The 24,762-nt window shown below is 35.2% G+C and overlaps 2 protein-coding genes across 2 annotated transcripts; one reads left to right on the forward strand and one right to left on the reverse strand.

The window, feature by feature from the left end:
* Positions 1-11,056: 11,056 nt before the first annotated feature.
* LOC113312925 (uncharacterized mitochondrial protein AtMg00810-like) lies at positions 11,057-11,959 on the forward strand. The gene is made up of 2 exons (XM_026561657.1): positions 11,057-11,344; positions 11,414-11,959. The coding sequence occupies exons 1-2, from the start codon at positions 11,057-11,059 to the stop codon at positions 11,957-11,959; spliced, it is 834 nt and encodes a 277-aa protein (XP_026417442.1).
* A 4,721-nt stretch (positions 11,960-16,680) lies between these two features.
* On the reverse strand, positions 16,681-21,235 carry LOC113313216 (cytokinin hydroxylase-like). The gene is made up of 7 exons (XM_026561957.1): positions 20,751-21,235; positions 20,455-20,654; positions 19,402-20,040; positions 18,931-19,081; positions 18,589-18,765; positions 17,944-18,110; positions 16,681-17,240 (listed from the first exon to the last, which is right to left on the reverse strand). The coding sequence occupies exons 1-5, from the start codon at positions 21,022-21,024 to the stop codon at positions 18,608-18,610; spliced, it is 1,422 nt and encodes a 473-aa protein (XP_026417742.1). The 5' UTR covers positions 21,025-21,235; the 3' UTR covers positions 16,681-17,240; positions 17,944-18,110; positions 18,589-18,607.
* Between the last annotated feature and the right edge of the window lie 3,527 nt (positions 21,236-24,762).

Raw genomic sequence — 24,762 nt, forward strand, 5'->3', positions numbered from 1 at the left:
TAACTTCATTTCATGGGGATGAGATTGTTAGGATATCGATTGAATTTTTAGGGTAAATATATTTTAAGACTTTCATTATGTATGTTTTATAAAAAAATTAGCTTATTTTTATGATTTAACTTGATGACAAGTTGTGTCTCAAGGGAGTGGAGATGTTGGGATACCAATACCAATTAAGATAGTTTAGTTGTTTTAATAAGTAGTATATGTTTCCTTATTTGTTATGTGCGTATGACTCAAGTCATGTGTCTCTATATAAATGCATAGTTTGTTTTAGGGTTTAAGGAATCAATAAATCAATATCATTAAGCTTTCCTTATTCCCTACTTCAAAGGATTAAGGCGGCTGATCGTAAACTAAATGATTAATTTATCTATCTCTAGTATTAGGATCATCTAGTTTTGGTGTCGGATCCTAACAATGAATGATTTTTTTATCAACTCCTGCGATTACTTTAGTAGATCGTGAGTTTTAATTCACTTACTTAACACATTAAGGTTAAAAAACCATTGTGTATTGATCACCATAGAGCGGTGATTGTGCTTTAGCTAACAGTTAAAAGTTGGTAACACGTTACAATAAATATTAAGTAATTCTATTGTATTTGTAAAACCTAAATGTTTGGGTTTTAGGTTAGTCGAATTGAATATTTGAAATCCTGAAACTTCTTGGTTTGGAGAAATTGGAACACTTGGACCCACCCAACATGCTTTAGCTCCAAATCCTGCTACAATTGGTTTGTGGCTTAGAACTCGATTTCTCAACTTACACGTGCTCCTAAAATGTATTTAGGTGTATGTACCTCATAAATTATAAATTTCAATGTGGATTGCTACTCAAAATGTCATAGCTACGATAAATATTTTAGTTAGAAAAAGATGTCAAATTCCTAATAGCATCTGTTGTCAGTGCCATATAAACCTGTAATCTGTATATAAGTTGTGGTTGCACTTCAATATAGTCAATCTTGGATTTTGGTATCGTCTCCGTCGATTCCAAAATACCAGGACAATTTTATCTTGGTGAAATCTCAGAATGACTTCTTGGAGGAATTTTTTTAAATTTTATACCTGCAACCATGTATACCGAGTTAAGCCGAGACATACGGAGCCAAGACAAAATTCCCCTTAAAATCACGATGAGTTTGGCCGCGAAATACCCATTCAGCTTGAGATTCCCATTAAAATCTCGGATCTCCAAGATTACATGGATTGTCTTTTTTTGATGCCGAAAACGAAAATCCTGTCGAGATCTCTGCCAACATGGTCAAAATTGACTATACAATGGTTGAACTGCAATTTTACAACCAAAATATGGAAATACTTCGGTTGTGGCTTCAACTTGAGATGGGCGAAGTTTAGAACCGATATAAATAAAGGGAGAAAAATACGGTCGTTATTGGTATTTGCTATCCAAATCGCTCACTATGGGTTGAAACGAACAGAAGATTAATGGTTCTCAAGATTTATTTATTTGATGCTAGGAAAATCTGATAATATCAATAAATTAACATATATCACAACTTTTTGAAGGAAATGGACAGTTATTCTCACTCCATTCTCCTGTTATATTCCGAGTTCGACTATTTTTAGCAGCCAAGTCTGCTAAACCGTTCAGATTTATTTTTAAGTATTCAAACCTGAGAACATTAATATCTTTTAAAGGAAAAGATAGTCATCTATAACAGATCAAGAGGTCCAACTAGTTTGGCCTTTCCTGTTATTGAGATAAGCTATTACATTTTTTGCATCACTTCGTATGCAGATTTTTTAGAAATTCTTGTCTTTAACCCATTTGGCAGCTTCCAATAGTGCATGGCTTTCAGCTTCTTTAGGGTGGGTTATTTGATGTTTGAACTTAGATTTTGTCCAATTTTAGTGTTTGGTTCAGCATTTATCCAACTTAGGATTTGGTACCTGGACTTTAAGTTGACCAGGTTTAGTTTTGACTCCTTTCTAGAAATTAGAAGAAAAAATGAAATAAATCTAATTACTAAAAGAGTTTACTATCACACCCCTCATTTTATAAATATCTTCCTAATAACCTAAAACCATCATTGTACCCCTCTTTCTTTTGTTCTACCCAAATTGTTTTTATTTCTCAATCAACAAAACCGTGTTTGACGACTGTTCGGTTTGGCCAGTTTGCCAAAGAACTAAAAATTATTTGATGTTCATTTAAATACCTAAGAATTTAATCATGATACACACATAAGTGTCTAAATGATCAATGAAGTCTTAGAAGTGTTTAAGAGAGTTCTAATAATGCTAAACATATTATGAAAATAAGTCTTTAAGCATATAGTACTAAATTATAAACTGGGACAGTTGGTACAACGGTTCGTGAATCGCAGGGCTTGTTCATGAGTCAGGGTGCTACGGTTCATGAACCGGGTTCGCCAACCCTACTAGACTACCAAACTCAGTTGATCACAGTTCGTGAACTGGGTTCGTCAACTGCTAGCCTATTTATCCAACTTAAAATTCAGTTTACCATGGATCTCCAACCGGGTTCTGAACTGTTCCCAAGTGAACTTGCAGTTTGCGAACTGGTTCGCTAAACTTCATGTATTCCTGTAACTCAGATATCTATGGTTTACGAACTGGTTCGCCAACCTACCCTGAGTAGAAATATCAGTAATTTCATATTTCCCTCTCATGATGTTTGAAACGTTCCCAAGTGATATGATCATTTGCATGGGAAATTTTCAATTAACCCAAAAATTAATGAAACGGACAACTGACCTTTGGTACTCAGGTTTTTTCCAGCATTAGGCTTTGGTCTAACATTTGTCCAATGTTAGGGCTTGGTACCTGGACCAGACGTTGACCCCAATTGACCAGTTAAGTCTTAACTTCTGTTTAGTAAATATTTAAAAAATAAAAATTAAAAAATATTTAGTTAACACCGTTAACATAACCGTACATGAAAAAGAACCCTAATTGATGTTCTTTCCCAAATTGAAATCTAAGACCAACTGTCAATTGATTTTCTTCCCCAAATTGAAACTCCAACTCAACCGTTAATATGAATTGAAGAACCCAGATATATCACCACAAAATCACTCAGCACAATATACAATCATTCAAAAAATCTAAATTGGGGAAAACATGGATAAACTCTATAATTGCAATTAACTATTAAAATTTAATACAATTGGGCTTCACCTGAGTACCAAAGTCCAATTATCCCAATTAATTCAAAGAACTAATATTGTTAAGGACCGTTGAACATCTTATTTGCTAGATCATATTTCGAGATTTTTCACAAGACAAGCTTGATTCGAAACTTCTTTTTTGTAACTCTACTAGAAGTCATACAACATAGCCTCAATAGATAAAATGATGGTATAGTGAGTAAAATAGGGTGGTTCAGTCTTCACATACCTGATACAGAAGTTCTCCAACTATCTTCGTCGATCTTCAGTCTTCGAGGGTGATCTATGATACTCATCTAAAATTCTAACCTAGTATGAGACTTGACTTAGTAGACTAGAAATCGAGATATACTCAACTAAAATTCTAATCTTCAATCTCAACAGATAGAATGATGGTATAGTGAGTAAAATAGGATGGTTCAGTATTCACATACCTGATACAGAAGTTCTTCAAATATCTTCGTCGATCTTCAGTCTTCGAGGGTGATCTATGATACTCAACTAAAATTCTAACCTAGTCTGAGACTTGACTTAGTAGACTAGAAATCGAGATATAATTTTGATCATCTAACATTGACAACAAGATTGAGAGAACAAAACTTGTGGGTTCAACCGAGCAATGCTCTAACAGTATTCATCAACCGGAGTTCTCATATGCAGTGGTAATAGTTATGTGGAAGAAGAATGAGTAGAAAGTTAGGGTAAGGGATTTCTTAAATCTGGACCGTAGGCTTAATGGATTTTTTTAGAGTCGTTGGATCCTAGGCCACATCAAGGGTACATTTGTAAGCTCATACATTTTATATTACAAAAATAATTTAAGTATGGTCAAAAACAGTAAACATGGGTCGACGTTAAAAACAAGTACCAAACACTAAGTTGGACAAAAGTTAGACCAAACACTAATATTGGACAAAACCTAGGTACCAAACACCAAATAACCCCTTCAGGGTTGTCTGCTGATCCAGAGACTAGTTTGCATCCCTTGTATCTTCCTGTAGAATTCATAGCCATAATGCCAACTACAGATTTATTAGTATTTCTATAATAAGATGCATCACAATAAATTACTATGCAGTCTTGAGGGATAATGCTAGATACGAAAGACTATATAACATGATCATTGTTTAGATTAATTTGTGCATTCTCAGTGTCTAATGAATTAATAGTTTCCTCAGCTAGTCTTAGGGCAGTCCTAACTGTATTCTATTGATGAAAATGTTTTTCCTGAAAGAACTTAATGCATATGTCTTTCCAAATGTGCCAGGCCGTGGTCATGACAATAATATGATCTTTAAGATGTATGGAAGTAAACCATTTAGAGATCCAGTTCTGCACATTAATATCAGAATTAGAATCATGTAAAACATATTGACCAGCTGGAATGGCTGACCAAACAAATTCAGAATAAGAGCACTTTAAAATCATATGTTCTGGTATTTCTGAAGCACCAGAATTACACATTTTGTATACATCTTCATGATTATTGTTGTATCGAGCAAGCTTACTAGTAGTGGGAAGGATGTTTTCCACACATTTCCATAAGAAGAGTTGGATTCTTGGCAATAAAGGTGTTTTTCGAAGGGCTTTGTAGGTATCATAATAGGGATTTGATTGGGAGTTATGAGGAAGTTCATTGGCTAGGAGTTTATAAACTGAATTGACTGTTAATCCTCCATTTTTGTTGTGTGGCCAAATGAGTATATCACTGCCAGAAATGAGAACTCTCATACTACATATCTTTTGACTATTTTCACCATTGAAGTAAGCCTCGACTAAGGGAACATTCCAACTCTTAGATTCTTGCATTATAAAGTCAGCTACACTATAATCAGGGTTTGGGTTGGTAATGCAGATTGGATCAGAGGCACTTCCTATCCAGTTATCAGAGAAAGCTTTAACACTATTCCCACTCCTAATATCCCAAAGAGCATGCTTCTTAATAATATATAAACCATGGCATATGCTAGACCAAACCCGTGACATATTCCAGGATTTTTTTTATAATGCAGAGAATCACACTTTTTAAAGTATTTACACTTCAAAATTTTGACCCATAATTCATCCGGAGAGTGTATAAGCATCTAGGAAGTTCTAGTCAAAATAGATAAATTCATTTTTCTTAAATTTCTAAACCCTAGACCCCTTGCATTTTATGAGTACAAACTTTATCCCATTATTTAAAATAATAACCTTTGTGGCCATCCCCCTACACACACCCCACACCAAAAGTCCCGTTGGGAAGGGATTTTTTTTTAAATAATGGTGTCAGGTAGGAGAAAGGAGTTCATAACTTCATGTGATAGTTAGGATTTTTGTTAAAGGGAAAGAGAAAGTGTTTATGGGAAAAGCTGACTTCCGGTCAAATGAAGCTGACTATGTAAAACTAGGAAGAAATAAAATAACTTAAGAAAGTATTCAATTGTTTTTCATCTTGATACTTCAAAAAAAATAATCTTGATGTTACATTTGTGAAGCACTGAACATGATGATGCACCACATGAGCCAAAAAAAGAGAATACGAAAGTCTGGAAGATCGAGGAATATTTTCCCTTTGATTGTACTTTCTATGTGTAACATGAGGCCTTAATACCAAGAATTAACGGAACTGGTTACTGGAAAGCGAAGAATCACTACGTCAATTAACAGAGATCGAAGAATCGTCACGACAATTACTAGAGAGCTAAGAATCAATCATAAATTTTTGTCCAGCATTTATGTATGTGTGGGTGTGGCGACATTTCAACAATGGCCCGATCATAACAATACTAATCTAGGTTCAACCATGTGATCAGTTGATATAAATTAATTATCGTGGTATTAATTTAGTTTACATGCAATAAAACTTCAAAATCCATGTTCTTGCAGGGAATGGTGATTGATTTTATTTATTTCAGCATTCTAGTGGTTTAAATGTAACTTGATCCAAATGGGTATTGATAAAAGTGGCCTTGTTTCAATATACCCATGAAAGATCCGATCACTAGTGAAGAATACAATCAATTCACGAAGGATAAAGATATGAAGGTTTCATCACGAAAGAAGAAATATATGCGAGAGGAAGAGGAACACTGAACCACGGTTGGTGATTAAGATTGATGATATTGAGATTTTTTAATTTTGCCCCAATCAATTTTGTTTGCCAGAAGTCTGCTTTCCCCTTAAACGATTTAGCTTTCCCCTTAACAAATTGAGTTAGTTGTTTACCTTTCCATTTAGACACTTGGAGTCATGATGGTTGTTTAAGCGGGATATAGACTCAGTTCTATATCTTTTTTGAAAAAATGGTATGCCAAGATATTTTTTATGTAGGTGAATCTTCCTAACATTTAAAATCTTAATCAAAGAGACACAATGTTGTGGATGTACATTTTTACTGAAAAGCATCCAGATATATCAAAGTTTATCATTTGATCAGAGATACTGATGAAATCTTTGGTCAAAGATACGAGATTGCAAGACTCGGTGTGAGTAGCTTTTATAAAAAGCAAGCAATCATCTGCAAAAAGCAGATGAGATATACTGGGTGCATCCTTAGTAACCTTAATACCATAGATGAGATGGGATTGCTCAGCATGGAAAATGTATCTTGAGAAAGACTACACACATATATGATAAAAAAATACGCAGACAAGAGATCTCCTTATCTTAACCCTCAAGAGGGTTTGAAACAAGTACAAGGAGATCCATTTAGAAGAATAAAGATGTTAGTGGTGCTTATACATTAGTTGATTAGTTGACACCAAAGATTAGAAAACCCAAATCTCTTAATAACATATTAATCTTGATATGCTTAAACTCCACAATTAACAGTTGATCTATAAGATGAAGCTCTATGGTTATTAGGTTTTCAAATATCTATCCAAATTCTTACTTTGCAAGAGAAATAATGATGTATCTTTGGTGAAAACTTTCACTTAGCATATTTAGATAAAATTTAACTAAACCACCTCGACTAGAACTTTGACACAACTCATAAAATCGTGGCCATAATAAAGGCTTAGATATCGGAAAATAAATTTCAAAATTTTGAATTACCTTAGATTGCGTCTTGAATAAGCTGACATTTTCAATAGTACCCTCATCATAATGTAGGCGGATCACAGACATGAAGAATCTGCTACTGAACTTGGTTGAATTTGTAGAACACTCCTTTGAATGGGAATAGGGACAGAAAGAGATTAATGTTGAAAACTTGTCACATAACTTAGAATAGTTTCCAAAAGCACGACTACTACAACTGCAATAATTCTCTCTCCATCCTGCTCATTTTTATGCATAATTTGTTTTTTCTGGAGAGGACACGACTGTCTCGAGATAAAAGGGATAATGCACTGCTACAGTTAGTTTTCGATAAATATTTTAATACTTACAAAATGAAAAGAAAAATATTGATAAAAAAAAATTAAACCGAGTTAAAAGAATATAGCAATAATTAGATCTCTTCGACAAAAGTAGAAAAACATTTGGCGGCCATGGTTTAATAGAACTTTATTAACTGGTTTGGAGGACTTGCGATCGAAAGTCTTCTACGGAAAAAAAGTAAAAAACAAAAGTGAAGAAGTTGTTTAAATGAAAATCAGTAAATTTTAATTAAGCCATATACATTGGGCTTCTCTTAAATATAGCCCACGTTTTTATTAACCATAACCTAAAAAGTTTAAGTTAAAATGAAAAATTAAACAAGTCTTAATTTTTTACTAACAATTTAACCTAAATTCTTCTTTTCAATCAAGATCAAATAAACCCTAACTCTTCTTTTAATCATATTTTAAATTTATTGTAATTGTTCTTTCAATTTTGATAATCTGACCAATTATAAACCCTGATTTCTTAGTTTTTTCCAGAAAAAAATAAACCCTAATTCTTAATTTTTTTCAAAATGATTTATTCTTTTTCTCAACCATGATTACATTAAGCGTATATTCTAATTATTCCCTTGTAAAACTTCCACAACGATATAATCAAAAATGGAATTAACTAAGGTTTTGATTCTATTCCTAGAACCACTCTCTTAGATCTCCATAAACATAATCAATAAAAACAAAATTTTCTAAGATGATGAAATTTTCTTTCGGTCATGATTATACTAAAATTGATTTAGGGTATTGATCGTTCTTCAAAAACATTAATTATGTCAAATATCTTGTTGTTAATTATCTTACTATTTAGACTACATACAACAATTATGTATAATTTGCGCCAAATGGCTCTCAAGATCTCAACGTCAAAAGATAAAACTTTCTCCGAGGATTTGCATGAAAATTAATAGGAATAGTGTCAAGTCAATCTTACTTGACTTGACACAGTGTCTGATTAGATCAGTCAGCTTGTCTGTTTCAGACAAGCCTTTGGTCATGTAATAAATATGTCTGAGAAGTGCTGACAAACTTTATTATCTTAGTATTATCTTTCTCAGAAACTGTAATATAATTTTCTTCAATTCTTCTTTCTGTTTTGATATTTAATATTTCTTAATAATCAGAAGGATAAGATTTCTCATGGTATCCGTTTTGGTTCGATCTTTCATCATTGTTTACATCAAGCTCAACAATTATTCACAATAATTTTTAGCTTTCACCGATCTGGGTAATAACAAATCAAACAATTTTTCCCAAGTTTCGATTTCTAGGGTTCTTGGAAGAATTTTATGGTAACAACTAGACGATCTACATACAATAACAACAGCAACAATATCATCAATCGCAACAATCGAAATCGTACAAGTAATAGTACTTCTTTACATTCAGATCTGGAAAATATTTCTCAAGAATCTACTACAATGTCTTCCGCTGGTAATTCTTGCTCACTTCCCTTCACAAATATTTCCAATTTCGTTCCCATGAAACTTGATTCAACAAATTTTTTGCTTTGGAGAGATCAATTTGAGGGTGTTCTTTTCTCATGTGATCTTTATGGATATGTTAATGGTGATATCATTGAACCACCACATAAAGTCACAGTAGATAATGTTGAAGTTGTTAATCCGGAGTGGGTATCTTGGAGGAGATTAGATATATTTGTTTCTACTTGTTTAAAGGCAACCTTTACTCCAACTGTTAGTGGTGATGTTCTTGGTTTATCCACAGCTAAAATTTTTTGGGATTATCTTGAAATTATTTTAAGACACAGTTTGTAGCAAGAAAGAGTATGTTAAGAACTCAATTAAATGGAATTAAGAAAGGGAACATGTCTATTGTTCAATATCTACAGAAAATCAAGTCTATTGCAGATTATTTGGCTGCAATTGGTGAAAAAGTAAGTGATGAAGATTTAATGATGTTTGTGCTTAATGGGTTAGGCAGTGACTATGATATTTTTTTCATCTCTTCACAAAGTAGGGAAAAGCCTTATTCTTTTGGTGAAGTAAAAGCTAAATTGGTATCTCATGAACAATTTCTTGCTGAAAGACAACAACACAATTTCACTGTGTATGATGAACAAAATTCAGTTGGTTACTTTGCAAGAAATGGTTCTAATCCTTTAACAATCCAAATAGAAGGAATGGAGGTAATGGTAAAAATGGAGGTGGTGGTAACTACAAGAATAGTCAATTTCAACATGGATCTAGTTCTAGTTCTACTCAACCCAATGGTTCTACTTCAACTGGAAATGGTGACAGGAGGCCTTGTACAGATTTTTCTAAGGTTTTTTGTCAAATATGCAAGAAGAATGGCCATGCTGCTACCAGGTGTTTCTTTAGATATCATCCACCTTCTACTCGAAGTTCAAGTAGCACTAATCAAGGTAATTTTGCTGCTAATCAAGCTAATTTTTCTGCTGCTAATGTTCAACCACAATATCCTTCTGTTATTTCATCTGGTTCTTCTCAGCAAGCCTTTTCAGCTATGAATGATGATCCTTCTTCTAAAACTGTATGGATAACTGACAGTGGAGCTTCAGCACACATGACTGGTGATGCTTTTATTCTACAAAATACTTCCAGCTGCAAAGGCAAGGAGCAAATTTTTATTGGCAATAGTAAGCCTTTGTCTATATCTCTAACTGGTACTACCTCTATTGATACTCCAACATCAAGTTTTACTTTAGCTGAAATATTGCATGTGCCTGCTATGAAACACAATCTATTATCAGTGGCTAGGCTTACTAAACAAAATAATTGTTACATTACTTTTTATCCTTTTGGATATGAGATCAGAAGATTACATAGTCATGATTTGTTGGCTAGAGGATACATGGTTCATAATTTGTTTCCAATTTCTACACCTAGAATGCAATTTTCTTTCTCATCTCTTCTTGCTTCCCCTGAGGTTTGGCATAGCAGGTTAGGTCATCCCTCTTCTAAAATAGTTGATCAGCTTCATTATAATAAGCATATTCTTTCAAAATCCTCTGTTTCCAAAAATTTGTGTCATCCTTGTCAACTTGCTAAGAGCAAGAGACTCCCTTTTAGTCTTTCTACTTCTCATGTTTCTGCTCCACTTACACTGATTCATGGTGATGAGTGGGGTCCTGCTCCTTTGTCTTCTTTGTCTGGTTATAGATATTATATCTTGTTTATTGATGATTTTAGCAGATTTCATTGGATATATCCAATGCAAGTAAAGTTTGAAGCTTTACAGTGTTTTAAACATTTTAAATCTCTTACTGAAAATTTATTCAAAACAAAAATCTTAGCTTTTCAAACTGATGGTGCTAGTGAGTTGGTTAAAGGTCTTTTCAAATCTTTTTTTGACTCTTGTGGTATCCAGTTGAGGATTTCTTGTCCTCAAACTCCTGAACAAAATGGTCTTGCTGAGAGGAAGCATAGACATATTATTGAAATGGGAAATACTCTTCTTTTTAATTCATCTTGTCCAAGCACCTAAGGCTTGGTTTGAGAAATTCAGTACAATCTTACTTTCTTATGGTTTTGTGAAGACAATTTCTGATTTTTCTATGTTTGTTTATGTTGCCGGGTCTGAGATGATGATTCTTCTATTATATGTCGATGATATAATCCTTACTGGGTCTTCAGAAAGTTTTATTTATCATTTGATTTCTTATTTAAGTGCTGCTTTTACAATGAAAGACTTAGGAGATTTGCATTTTTTCTTGGGACTTGAAGCTACTAGATCAATTGATAGTATTTTGCTTACTCAAAGGAAATATACATTGGAATTGTTGGACAAGGAAAAGATGCTTGAATGTAATCCGTGTAGTACACCAGTTGCTAAGGGTCCAAGAGTATAAATACATGATGGTGTTTTATTGTCAAATGCTTTTGAATATAGAACTATTGTGGGAATGCTTCAGTACTTATGTTTGACAAGACCAGATATATGCTTTGCTGTTAATTATGTCAGTCAGTATATGCATGCCCCTACAGATGTTTATCTGTTGTTAGTAAAGAGGATATTAAGATATTTAAAAGGTTCCATAGGTCTTGGTATCACAATGAGGAAGGGAGATATTACAACTTTAACAGCTTACACAGATTCTGATCGGGGGAATTGTCCAGAAACAGCTAGGTCTACTAGTGGTTATGCAATATTTTTGGGTTCTTCTTTGATTTCTTGGTCCAGTAAAAAGCAGCCTACTGTTTCTAGGTATACAGCTGAAGCAGAGTATAAGGGATTGTCAGTAGCAACTGCTGAGTTAGAGTGGCTTTCTTCAATTCTTTCTGAGTTACATATTGCTTTAGCTAAACCAATTACTTTATATTGTGACAATACAAGTGTTATTTACTTGTCAGCTAATCCAATTTCTCGTTCCAGGGAAAAACATATAAAAATTCATTATCATGTTGTCAGGGAGTTAATTACAAGTGGATTTCTGCCAGCACAACATATTGCTTCATAGAATCAATTGGCTGATATTTTTACAAAGGGTTTATGTTCTCCAGTATTTACTTCATTGCTGCATCAACTGTTGGGGATTTCTATTCAGAGTTCTACTGATGTTTCTCTTTTGGAAGATACTGCAAAACTTACAGATGTTGTTGTTAGTGACTCAACCTCTTCTTTAGTTCCTTATCATGTCAGAGAAACTATGGTCTAGTTGTTGTTGAGCTTTCTTTATGCTCTGTATTTCTTGCTTGTTTTTTTGTTTACAAACTGCTTTGAGCTACCCTCTATCAGTTTGAGGGGGGATAATAGGAATAGTGTCAAGTCAATCTTACTTGACTTGACTCAGTGTCTGATTAGCTCACTCAGCTTGTCTGTTTCAGACAAGCCTTTGGTCATGTAATAAATATGTCTGAGAAGTGCTGACAGACTTTATTATCTTAGTATTATCTTTCTCAGAAACTGTAATACAATTTCCTTCAATTCTTCTTTTTGTTTTGATGTTTAATATTTCTTAATAATCATAAGGATAAGATTTCTCAAAAATGGTTTAGAACACAATTTCGAGATTTAATTACCTATCGGAAGGTCATGATAGTCTGTAATTAAGTTCCATCTTTTGAATTTCTGGTATTACCCATTCGAAGGTATACTTTTATATGGGTCATTTTTTTTTCTTTAATACAAATTTGCCTGGCATTTTTAGGGGCCAACAATAAGACAAAAAAGGTCATCCAAACGTAAAATGTAGCCAGCCCTTATCGCGAGTTTTCGTAATGGCGGAATTACCCTTTAACATTCGGACGCTAAAGTACCATTTTTATCACCCGAATGCATTCGGGAGCCAAAACAATTCATATACTTTCTAATACTGCGCCGACCATAATCGGAAGTATAAGAATTTTTTTGGCTCCCGAATGCATTCGGGTGATAAAAATGGTACTTTAGCGTCCGAATGTTAAAGGGTAATTCCGCCATTACGAAAACTCACGATAAGGGATGGCTACGTTTTACGTTTGGGTGACCTTTTTTGTCTTATTGTTGGCCCCTAAATACTTTTCAGTGGCCCCTAAAAATGCCAGGCAAATTTGACCTCCTATCAAAAATATAAAGCACAGTTTGGATAGTTTTTTCTATGTAAGTGGTGGTTCAGATTTGTCCTCACAATAGATAAATCTAGCTAGGGATGTAATCGTTTGTCATAAGTGATTGTTGTGATTGGGACAAAATTTATCATGTCATTAAGGTTCCATAATTCTTCATAATAAATACTCCATTAATTTGCCATGACAATATTTTATTAAATGTCAAATTAAAAATGATAATATATAAATTATTCTACTAATGATGATAATAAATATATTTTTTTATACTCAGTTAGTTTGGTATTGCTGTGAGTTTTACAAAAAGTGTTTTTACGATGTATGTTACTCGGCCGACCTATGTAAAAAAAACAATTGAATGGTTGCCGATGTACGTTACTGTGCCGAGCTCTGTAGAAAAAAGAAATTGAATGGTCGGACATTATAAACTAAAGCTAAAATTTATTCTAATGGGAAAATATCAGGTTTAGCTATAGTTAGTGAGAAAATGACAAAAGCAGACATATATGTAATATTGAATTTACTAATTAGTATTACTACTAAAAAGTATTATTTTTCTTAACCACTTTTTAAAAATCAATAATTGCTTAATATTTATTGTTGATAAATTAAAGTATATTTCAGTCATAAAGTATAACATAAAATGTAGCTTGAAACTAAAAAATAATTATCTTTAAATAATAAAATATAACGAATAAAAATTGGTGATATATATCAAGGATAATTGTTGTCAGTTATAAAAAAAAAAGATGGGATAGAATTAGAAAATAAAATATGAAATTAGGGTGAATTATAACATTTGCTTTTGAAGCTTTTAAAAGCTCCTTCTCCCCCACTTTTAAAATTATAGATTTTGGAAGTGTTTTGCATAAAAACACTTTATGAAATCTTTGTTAAACATTAGGATGAAAAAATATTGCTATAAATATGTTTTCAAAGTACTTTTTTTTTTTGAAAGAAAAAAGCAGTACCAAACTTAGTTAGATTGGCTAACAATTATATAAGTGGGCCATAATGACAGTGACAAGTATTGGTGCCCAGTGAGTAATTTCGCATCGTCTCACGTATTTCTTGATAAATGGTTTCACGTTATTTTTATTCAATGATGATGGATAACAGAGTTTATTGTTAGTAGAGCGTATTGTTATTAGGTTAAGCACTTAATGATTTGACTTACTAACTAATCATGATTTTATTATTTTTATGCAACGAATAGCCTCACATTTGGAAGCGTAATGTAGTAAAATGTAATGGCTGACCCGCTACCGATAATGTCCTCACTTAGCCACTGCGGTCATCTGACAGTTTGTGGTTTTCAATGGCCACCGTAGCGGTCATCCAGCAGCAGCTTCTCACGAGGTCACCCATCCCAGGATTACTCAATACCGAGCATGCTTAACTATAGAGATTTTTCACCAAATATGAAGCCAATTATGCTGAAAAGGACTCGGTGTTAGGAAAGGACAAACCATTACTTATATTCCATTTGACGAATCCTACCTGCCGAGTCGGAGTACTATAATACCACAAACTTAATTTGGAGCCGTCCTCGGCTCCGGAATATGTTCAATCCCTGACTCTGGAATTTTTTCTCACTCATGAGACCCTTTCCCGACACAATCCGTCAAGCATACTCTTTCACCCTCGACAAGTAACCCGTGGTCGACTATAATTCTATTTGTAAGGACCTGATCCTCCGCGAATATTGTCCCCACTTAGTCACTGCGGTTATCCGACAGTTTGAGATTTTCAACTGACATTGATGCGGTCATCCATCAGCAGTTTTCTGGAGGTAGCCATACCTAGATTACTCTCACCCGAGAACGCAAAATACAATGCTTCTTACCAAATCTGGATCCAACTATGTTGAAAAGTCCACAATGTTACGAAAGGACAAGTCATTACATATATTCCATTCGGTGAACTCTTCCTTGCGAATTGAATTATTTACATAATATCTCTAGGAAATTTGAAACTAGAACTACATCGTATATGATTAAAATGGTTGTCATCGGAAATGACTTAACATTTTAAAATATAATAGCTTAATGAATTAGCTTTTTATTATGTCGTTAAAATAGTAAAACTATAAAATACGTTATGTATTCTTGATTCAGTTCCGAGTTTTACTCTTTTAAGACTATTCTTAAAGGGGAAAAAACAACAAGGATCCTAACATTGTTAATATCTACACAATTATTCTTGAGAAGAATGAGTTCAGGTGCTGCATTTTTTTTACAGCTTACATAGTTTAATGTTTTGGTTCCGCTCAGTTGTTGGAGTATGTGGTGCGATAAACCACATATGTGTAGTTAAGGATAGTCCCTCATGGAATAAAGAGGAATACATGTGGAGGTTAATAAGCTTGGGCATATCCATACATAGCACCAAGGCATTTTAGTTAAAAAACCCACACCTCTTATCCCAAGGTGGTCCAGTGGGGTTCGGGGTTATGCGGTCGGGCTCTGAGTAGTGTCCGATGGTCCGTGAAGATCCTAACAATTGGTATCAGGTCAGAGCCCATGGTTGGTCTACTGCCCGAACGTATAAGTGGTTGTGGATGTCACCCGATTTAGGGCGCAAGTGGAGTCGGACTCAAGGTGAAGCAGACAAGGCTCAAAGTCGAACTGGCGCTCAAGGTGAAGTTAGTATCTCACCCATTAACTCAGGTGGAGCAGGGTTCTAGATCGGAAAGGAGATGCTCAAGGTTCAACTGATGCTTAAGGTGGAGTTAATGTATCACACATTAACTCTCAAGTGGAGAAGGGTTCTAGGTGGGCAAGAAAATGCTCAAGGTGGAGTTAGTACTTGCCTTCTCATTAACTTAAGGTGAAGTAGGATTCCAGGGCGCATAGTGACAAAAATCATGATCGATGGGTAGCATATACAGATGGTAATCATATGACGGAGTCCGATTGGACTGGTGAAGTGGTTAAATCTCGCCAAGGTGGAGATTGTTGGAGTATGTGGCGCGATAAACCACATATGTATATCTAGGGATAGTCCCACATGGAAGAAAGAGGAGTACATGTGGAGCTTAATAAGCTTGGGCATCTCCTTACGCAGCACAGAGGCCTTTTAGATTAAAATCGCATACCTCTTATCCCAAAGTGGTCAAGTAGGGATAACATCAATGTTATGTGGTTGGGCCCATATATAGTAGGTTCATATGGTCCATGAAGATCCTAACATCGTTCACTAAAATAAGGAAGATGCAGAAAGGTAATACCATTTCAAAGGATCAATAAGATATCTTTGTAAACTAAAAAACATATAAAATAATGTTTTTTTGGGGACAAAATATGTGAGAATTAATTCCGATATAATTTCATTGTTGGCTTGAGGATGTAACTCGAGAAAGAATGGGCATGGTATACCAGAATGTCAAGACGAAAAATGATGAAAAGGATTTGTGGAGTGAAGAGTAAAAATATTTATCGGGTTTTTCTTTACTTTTGTAAAGATAAGAAAGATAAACTTGATATTAATAAATATTATATTTAATATTCATATTGTCGGAAAATACATAACTAAATAAAAATTATGTCCGTGCCGTTACGGCATGGGTTAAGCCCTAGTATGATAAAAAGAAAACAAAACATGACCTCCTATATAATAAAAAGAAAACAAAACAGAATAAAAGAACTTCATTGCTTCTTAAATTCCGAAGAAACAAATTCAGTACATTCTACCAAAAGTAAAAAAGTGAATCTCCTTTCCCGTTTATGGGAACAGCATAAGATTATAGATTACAGGGTATTCCTCTTCTTTAAAAGTAGAGGAAAAAAAGAGTCTAGATCTAAAGAAACAAAGGAAAGATACACATACATCTCCCATGCCATAACAGCTCCAAGTGCTTCAAAAGCCATGAATGAAATTCATGAATACAACAGACAGCAGTGGAGATGTTAAAAAAACATGGAGGAAAAAGATCCCTAGTAAACACATGGTTGAGACATCCTCCTTATCACCACTAGATATGTCAGAAATGAGAACACCTTCGCCACGCATATATCCTGGCATTCACACCAGTAAAACAAGAAATGTAGAAATAAAAACAGAACGTATAACCTAGAAAATTCTCTGATTTTAGCGGTTCCTTTCTACAAAGACAATCTTCGGAGTAGGAAGAAGCTGGACGATGCTATTGTTCATTGACTTCGGGATCGTTTCAGAACCTGGCTCGAGTCTTACCTGCAAAATTCAAAGCATAACCAGTTTTAGAGTTAGTTATGCAGATTGGGGCTGGTGGTCATTTGCATTTGCCAATTTCTATTTCAGATATCTACTGCTAAATGATAACAACTGAAACAATGAGTGGAACAATTAAGACTGGTGAGAATCAGTAAGCCCAACATTACTAAGCCAGCTCACTCTACCCCCAAACTAAAATTTTCTATCACCCATCATGCCTATGTGAAAGGCACATAAAAACTAACCAGTTCACCCTGATTTAAATTAGAATACACAGAACGGCTTCATGAGATGATGAAGAAGGTCAGATCAAAATGAAAAAGATTTGGAGAGAATCTTATGTGAAAGAACTACGAGTTCTCAATGAATTTTTTTTATCACTCCTTAAATCTCCAAATTAAGTGCATTTTTTTTAATTAGTTTCTATTCATTACTTTCTTATTGAATAACTTGAGAAAAGATTTGGTTTGACAAGAGCAAGTGCCTAACTTACTGCGCACAAATCAAAAGTGCTATAAAAAAATCACTATCCACAAGATACTGGGTCCAGAGAGAAGATTTTTTTTCTTTTCTATATGGTCTTGGCTTTTTGACTGAGGTTTTAGAGGGAGCTATGTCATTGGCTTATGCCCCCATGTATAGCATGCCTAAGACTCCAAGTAATGAACAGAAGAAGAACTGGAAAGAAGAAAAAATCACAAACCTCAAAATGCTGGAGCAGAGATGCAAATAGAGTTGCAATTCCAAGGATTGCAAATTTCTGTCCTATACATGCTCGAGTACCAGAGCCGAAAGGGAGAAAAGAATCAGTAACACTAGGGTCATTTAGCACCAGTGATTCTTCAATGCTCACAACTTCGTCTGCTGCCCCTAAGATTGAATAGTTGACAAGAGTGGTAAGATTAAGCAAGCACACCTTCAACTCAACTAGGAATCTCAAATGTAAAGAGCAAAACACAACTACCATATCAATTAGCAGAATTTAACATAGTCGTAGTTATTTGACTAAAGTAAGATAAAATATACATCAAGACTGAAATAATGGCAAAAATGTGATGTAATGTCTCCAGCTTCTACCAAAGTGATTAAAGAAAAACAAAAGCACAACAATGGGATGTAAGCAGCTTAGCTCGAGATGTGTTTTTCTTTTTCCTATTCTCTGCAAGGCAGGAGGAGTTATGATAGCACGCACACCACAGTTTTGAAAGTTGAAGATGTTTTTACAAATAAAGAGGGACTATACACTTACAAGATACAACTCAGATTAACGCAGTATTTTAGGGTAGGGACTTTAAATGTTATAATTTTAGGATTTCAAGTGTAGACTAGCAGTGGCAGTGAGTGAAACCTGTCAGTGGCACCCTCGGCTAAGAGAAGGATCTCCTTTCATCTTTTGACAAGAAACGATGTGGATTAAATTCACTAGCATCCTTTCCCCAACTAGAACCATCCATCTGTACCAACTGTATTGGCACAACGAGGATAGATCCAGCTGGTACAGTAACACCGGCTTTAAGATCCAAATCTGAATATAGAACGAAAATATGATCAATGATCGTATGTGAAGATCAGGTGAAGAATAAAGCAGTACAGAAATATATACGCCAGTAGGAAAAGTTAACATCACAAACGAGTACGGGAAATAATGCAACAAAAGTCAAAAGTCGTCAATTTACTGTCATTGTCATACCATGAGTGCGAGAACATCTCTGAAGCAGAGGTCCAACAGGAAGAAGACGAGCGGACTCGTACACAGTTGCCATCAAGAATTTCATGTCATAAATATTGTGCACCCCTGATTTAGATGATCTTTTATGCACCATCATTATCTCTGAGTAAATCTACAATACATTAAAGCAAAAGGGTTACACTAGGCAATTAGGTACTCCGTATATGCTATTATGATTCACATAAAGGTGAAGAATCTAAAACCAAACGTGAAATCAGATAAGAGAAGCAGTTCAAGAAAAAACACACCCTGCAATCATGATGCAGTAGAAATCCAAAAATATAAAGGATAACTAGATTTGAATTTTCCATAACTACTGAGATTTCACACCTTAACCTAGTTCAGTTGGTAAACTCAAATTCAAATGCTTAGTAGTTGATTTCAAAACTCGGAAAGAGCAACACTTGGTATAATTAATTTGATAGCAAATACCTTATCCTGTATTTCTGGATGTATCACAAGCATTGTCAAAATGTTACCAATTAAACCCGCAGTTGTCACGCATCCATGGAACATAACACCCATGACATTGCCGCATGGTTCATCTCCATTCAGATGACCATCAAGATCTGCCAGCAGTAGGTCATCTTCCATCAAACCGCCAGAAAAAATAACAGCATCACTTTCAACGACCCTTCCTATTTCCGTAGTTCCATTACAAGGGTTCTGATCCAATTGACTAAACTTGTAATATTTTCTACGCTGTTGAATAATATCCAGAGTTAAGCATCTCAGTTCAGTGCACAGACACTTGAACCTCCAAAATCCTCTTTTCCAAAAGGGAGGAACAGTATACGAAGCCCAAAAGGATGCTTCCTTGGAGATCTTCATAAGCATCTCTTCATAAAGAGTGGCATTAGACCAACCCAAGAACACATCTCCAAAGAGTGTTGACCCAAGAATGGAAAATGCCATATGTTGGGAAATAGATCTACAATCACACACCCTATTAGCCATAGTAGAACCAACATTTTGCACGATGTAGTCCACAACTTTTGAGGGAATTGCATTTGCTCTTTGCAGCAATATATTGTTTAACTGCTCGGCCAAGGATTCCCTCCGCTTTTGTACCTGCAGACAGTATACTAGAAAAGTTGCATGATATCCGGAAACCTCCTATGACGAATCTAAGTAATTCTGGTTTAAACTCACAAATAGGTCAAAAGGTAAACGCCGCATCGGTATGTTAAGCATTTTGCAGAAATACAATTACCTACCACCATGATGCCCATGGTTTATCTAGTATTCTCAGAGTTCTATCTGGACAGTTTACAGCTCAATACCAAATTTGCTTTGACAAGTAAGCTTAACCCCCACAGAAAAACAAAAATTCATTATTTCACACATAACAATACATTTGCAACAAATAAAATCAGCAACAGGATTAAATTTTTCAAAAAATGATCAAGTAAGTTTCGATTATTATAGTTTACCAACAAAGTAACAGAAGAATAAAAATGAACAAGAAAGAAGCAATGACAATACCTTTTTGAAGGACGAAGCGAATAAACTTGATCGGCCAAAGGCCATATGAAAGGCCCTCTCTGTTGCTGGTAACTTATCCTCGGCCTTAATCAACATCTCCTTAATAATCACTGGATCTTTAACAGAAACCATAAGTTGAGTAGGACCAAGCCAAAGCCTAACAATTGATCCATATTTCTCATGTGACTTTGACAAAAATTCTGATTCAAAAAACGAACACAAATTTACTGTTAAAAATCCAATTCATCAGCTAATCATAACCTAGAATAACAAAGCTAACATTTGAACTTACTTACCAATGAGATTTTCACCGGAGAAAAGTTGAGAGTGACCAAATAAAGAAGGACGTGGAGGACCAGGAAGATTTCTTCCATAACTCCATAATTTCATCAATTTGATAACTCTTTTGACTAAAAAAGTAGTGATTGCAATTAACGAAATCCATAATAAAACATTGATTTCTCTAATAGCATAATCTCTTAAAAAATTAGGATATTCACATGAATAATTTGATCTTCTTCTTGATAACAAAACACCTAACAAAGTATATGGTGTTTCACAAGGTTTCATTCTCTCTCGATCGTCGTCTCTCAGTTAAAATCAGAAATGAAAACCCTAGTTATCGTTCGTTGTTTGAGAACTAAAATAAACTAACTGTTGTTAATCAATGTACAGCTTTTCTTCTCTCTCAAATAATACAGTATAACAGTATATAAAGAGGGTTCACATTTCCTGATGATCTATTATTTTGAGGGTTTCTAGGAAGATCTTAACAGTGTTAAATCAAGTAAAGATCTTACCTGAAACTATAACACCCACTTGTCTCCTTCGATGTTGCTGTACTATAAGTAGTGATATCGTACAATCAAAACCATTATATTCTTGTCGCTTGAAAAGGCAAAGCAGTTGGATTCATTTCTAGTAATCGGTAATGCGAACGTGTACTGTTATTAATTTCTTACATAGTTGTTTTGAGGTACAAGTCATACAGGCAAACAAACCCTCGAAGTTGTGGTGAACTATTTAATAAGTCAACTGTCAACTTGCGTTTAATCAAGCTATCCACGCAAGGGGAAGTGACTCGGGATTTTGCTTGTACGGAAGCTTGTTTGGTCAGAGGATGTACGAAGTATGAACCGGTTTCCCGGGTGGAATGGCTAGGCCTCTCCCGATGGCACAAGCTGGGCAGGAGAGGCAAAACGAAAATACTGGGAGTGGACCAAAATAGAGAGCTCATTTTATGAACAGACGGAAGCAAAATAGGCCACCATAACTAAGATTAACGACTGGAGCCAGATGAGCTGGGTGGGCAACAATCCAACGTGCATAGGTTGGCTTTGCCCCTAATTCGGCTACGATGTTATCAGACAGCGTGTTCCAAAATGCCAGAGATGTTTTTCATAAATCTAAAAAGTGGCCTAGTATTGATCTGTTTTTAGGTATAGGCCCACTACAACACCCTTAAAATTTAAAATTTTGTTCTTAGAAGGAACAGTAGGACACTAAATAAGGGAGATTTCTAATTAGTGTATTTCTAGTTTTAGCATAGATATCAGATCATCTATAAATAGGGACCTGGATTTTTTGTAGAGAACACACACGCAGAAGACTAGAGGACTACGAACACCTTCTCTAAAGCAATATCCGTGGTGTTTTGGAGATACATTCGTTTCTGCTTTTTTTTTTTTTGAAGTTCCTGCGATTTTATTACCAAGTCTTGTCTTTCTCTTCTGTTAACAGACGCAGATATAGCTTGACATCACTTTTCAATGGAAGTTCATAATTGCTCATTGGGAACAGAATGTTTTGGTAAGGTCAGCAAGTTAGCCGAAGAAAGGTCTGCGAGCCATAGTGAGGAGGAAGTGCAGGAGGATATTCGCACTTCTGTACAAGAAGTTGCGCGCATGCTTAATCAGCCAAGACTTGGTGTCAATTTGCGAAGAAGACGAGAACATAGATTTTTGCGGGGGAATCAGTCTGAGAAAAAACATGTAGAATCAAAATGCAGAAGACTGGTAAGTGGATATACGTGGATGGATGAGGATGAGGCAATACATGCATCAAACACCAAAACACTGCAGAGGGAGGAAGAGGCCAATGTTATAACTTTAGCTGGCCTCAAAATCTTTCCCAAGAGAGGAGAACAAGGTGGAGAGACCATTGTTGGCGACCTTGAAGTCCATGCAAACGGGTTCTACTATGCAACCTCCAGTCCCAATTTCTGTTTTTCTTTCTTATATACAGATGTAAAGACAGATTTATTTCGAGTTGGAGACGAGAAGATGCCGCCTCTCTTGCACTTCCATTTTCATGAAGGCATCAAGGTGGGGACAGAAAAGAGACAGAATATCCAATTTCGTTTGGTGCAGACCCTTGTGGGACAGAAGAGATCTTATACTGATTCATATAAGATTAACGAAGATTTAAAGAACTTTGTCCACAAGGTTCGAGAAAAATGGAGAGGTATACCTGCATTACATTGTAAACGGTTTGTTAATGCTGAGGTTCGTAAGGCGTATGAATTTCAAGGAAATCGTCCCAACAAGGCACCAACCGTCTTTGGCTTACTCTTTTTACGCTAGTTGGGCTTGTGGATGAACCTTTTATTGTGGTCGACCTATACGAGATAGAGGTTGTTCATCTGAGGCTTAAACGCGAGTTGTCTGAACCTGTGGAAATAGATATGACTATTGTTTTTCAGGACTTCCAGCGTGATCCAGTTCAAATCAATTCGATTCCCATTGACAAGCTCAATGTCATAAAAAACAGCTTTAAATCTGCGGGCGTGAAGTATGAAGAGAATGATATATAATGACATCGACTGCGTTCCATAGAGAAAGAGATTCCTGACCAGAGATGTTTTGAGAAACCTGTGACTATGAACTACTATGTCACAGTGTGAGAGTTAGGGGCTGTAAATTTAGTCGTGTGTTTCTTGTCTGTTGGGGTAGAATTAGGGTTACTCATTGGCTATTAAATGTGTATGAGAATTCATTTCTCAGGTTTTCGAAAAATTAATGAAACAAACTCTTTGGCTGCGTTCATAAAATGAACACATAATTTGGAAAAGAAATTGCTGTGCTAGAGCAAACTTGATCTAGCAGCACAAAGGCCATATATGATGTCAGCAAACCTTTTAGTTAACGGCAGTATATTTCTTTTTTCTGCCGACTAATTTTTTACGTATGTTTACTGCCGTATTTTTTTAGAGAGAATAGAATATCTTTCAGTTTCCTACTCAACCATCGATATTTATTTTTTTTGGCGCAAGAATATGAAAAAACCTCTATATTTTGAATTTACCTGAACCTAGAACAATCAGGGTGCTGAGATCTTTGGGAGGTAAGTTACAAAGAGGTTTCTTGCTTTGATGTATGACGAACAAAATCTGAATAATAGAGATCACAGCGTCCCTGGTTTCTCGAGTTCGTCCATCTCTGCACGTACCACAGACTCTTCATCTAATCTTCCACCATCACCGTTATTATCATACTCAATCACGGACTTCTCAACCTCTCCCTGCATCTTTCTCGAACAGCATCACTGATAACCTATCTTCCAGTTCCATTACAGCAACGATCAACCACCATTCTTCACTGCCATCATCGCCAGATACTACACCACAACATCTCTGTTTCGTTTATAGCTTCTCCACCGATAACACTCAACTCCATTCTTCTCTGTTATGTTCACAGCTCGATCATGTTCCACAACTTCATCATCTCTATTACTGCCAGCAGCAACAGCATCTCTGTTGGTTAAACTTCAACATAGAAGTCACTAACAAGCTGGTTAGGACAAGATTAGGAAATTGATGTAATCCTAAGGGAATTAGAAGTCATCTAGTTCTAAGAAAAGGAAAGACATGTAATAAGGTAATAGGACTAGGAAAAGGAATTCATAGTTCTATATATATATGATCACCAAAGTTGTGGTTGATCATATGAGCAAAATTAGAGCTTGTGTTTAGTTTTGAGAGATTTTCTAAACATCAATAAAGAGAGTTGTCTTTATATAAGCTAAGTTTCATCTTGCAGTTGCCATTAATTGGTATCCGAGCTTGTTTCTGAGCCATGGAAAACGAAACCACCATTGTGGGTGCAAAACAGTTCACGCCACCATCAATACAAGTTCCAATCCTCAACGCCACAAACTACACAGTATGGGCCATGAGAATGAAGGTACTGATGAAAATCTACAAAGTTTGGGAAACAATTGATCCTGGTACATTGGACCCAGACAAAAACAATGTTGCCATTGGATTACTCTTTCAAGCAATACCAGAATGTCTTGTTCTACAAATTGGTG

Source organism: Papaver somniferum, chromosome 9, assembly GCF_003573695.1.
Source record: "Papaver somniferum cultivar HN1 chromosome 9, ASM357369v1, whole genome shotgun sequence".
NCBI classification, from domain to species: Eukaryota; Viridiplantae; Streptophyta; class Magnoliopsida; order Ranunculales; family Papaveraceae; genus Papaver; species Papaver somniferum.

Coding starts and splice junctions, on each gene's coding strand:
- LOC113312925 (XM_026561657.1), top strand. CDS start 11,057: ATGTTTGTTTATGTTGCCGGGTCTGAGATGATGATTCTTCTATTATAT. Junction 11,345..11,413: donor CAGTTGCTAAGGGTCCAAGA/GTATAAATACAT, acceptor GGAATGCTTCAG/TACTTATGTTTGACAAGACC.
- LOC113313216 (XM_026561957.1), bottom strand. CDS start 21,024: ATGAAACCTTGTGAAACACCATATACTTTGTTAGGTGTTTTGTTATCA. Junction 19,082..19,401: donor ATCCAGAAATACAGGATAAG/GTATTTGCTATC, acceptor AATGTATTGTAG/ATTTACTCAGAGATAATGAT. Junction 18,766..18,930: donor GAGATGTTCTCGCACTCATG/GTATGACAATGA, acceptor TTCTATATTCAG/ATTTGGATCTTAAAGCCGGT.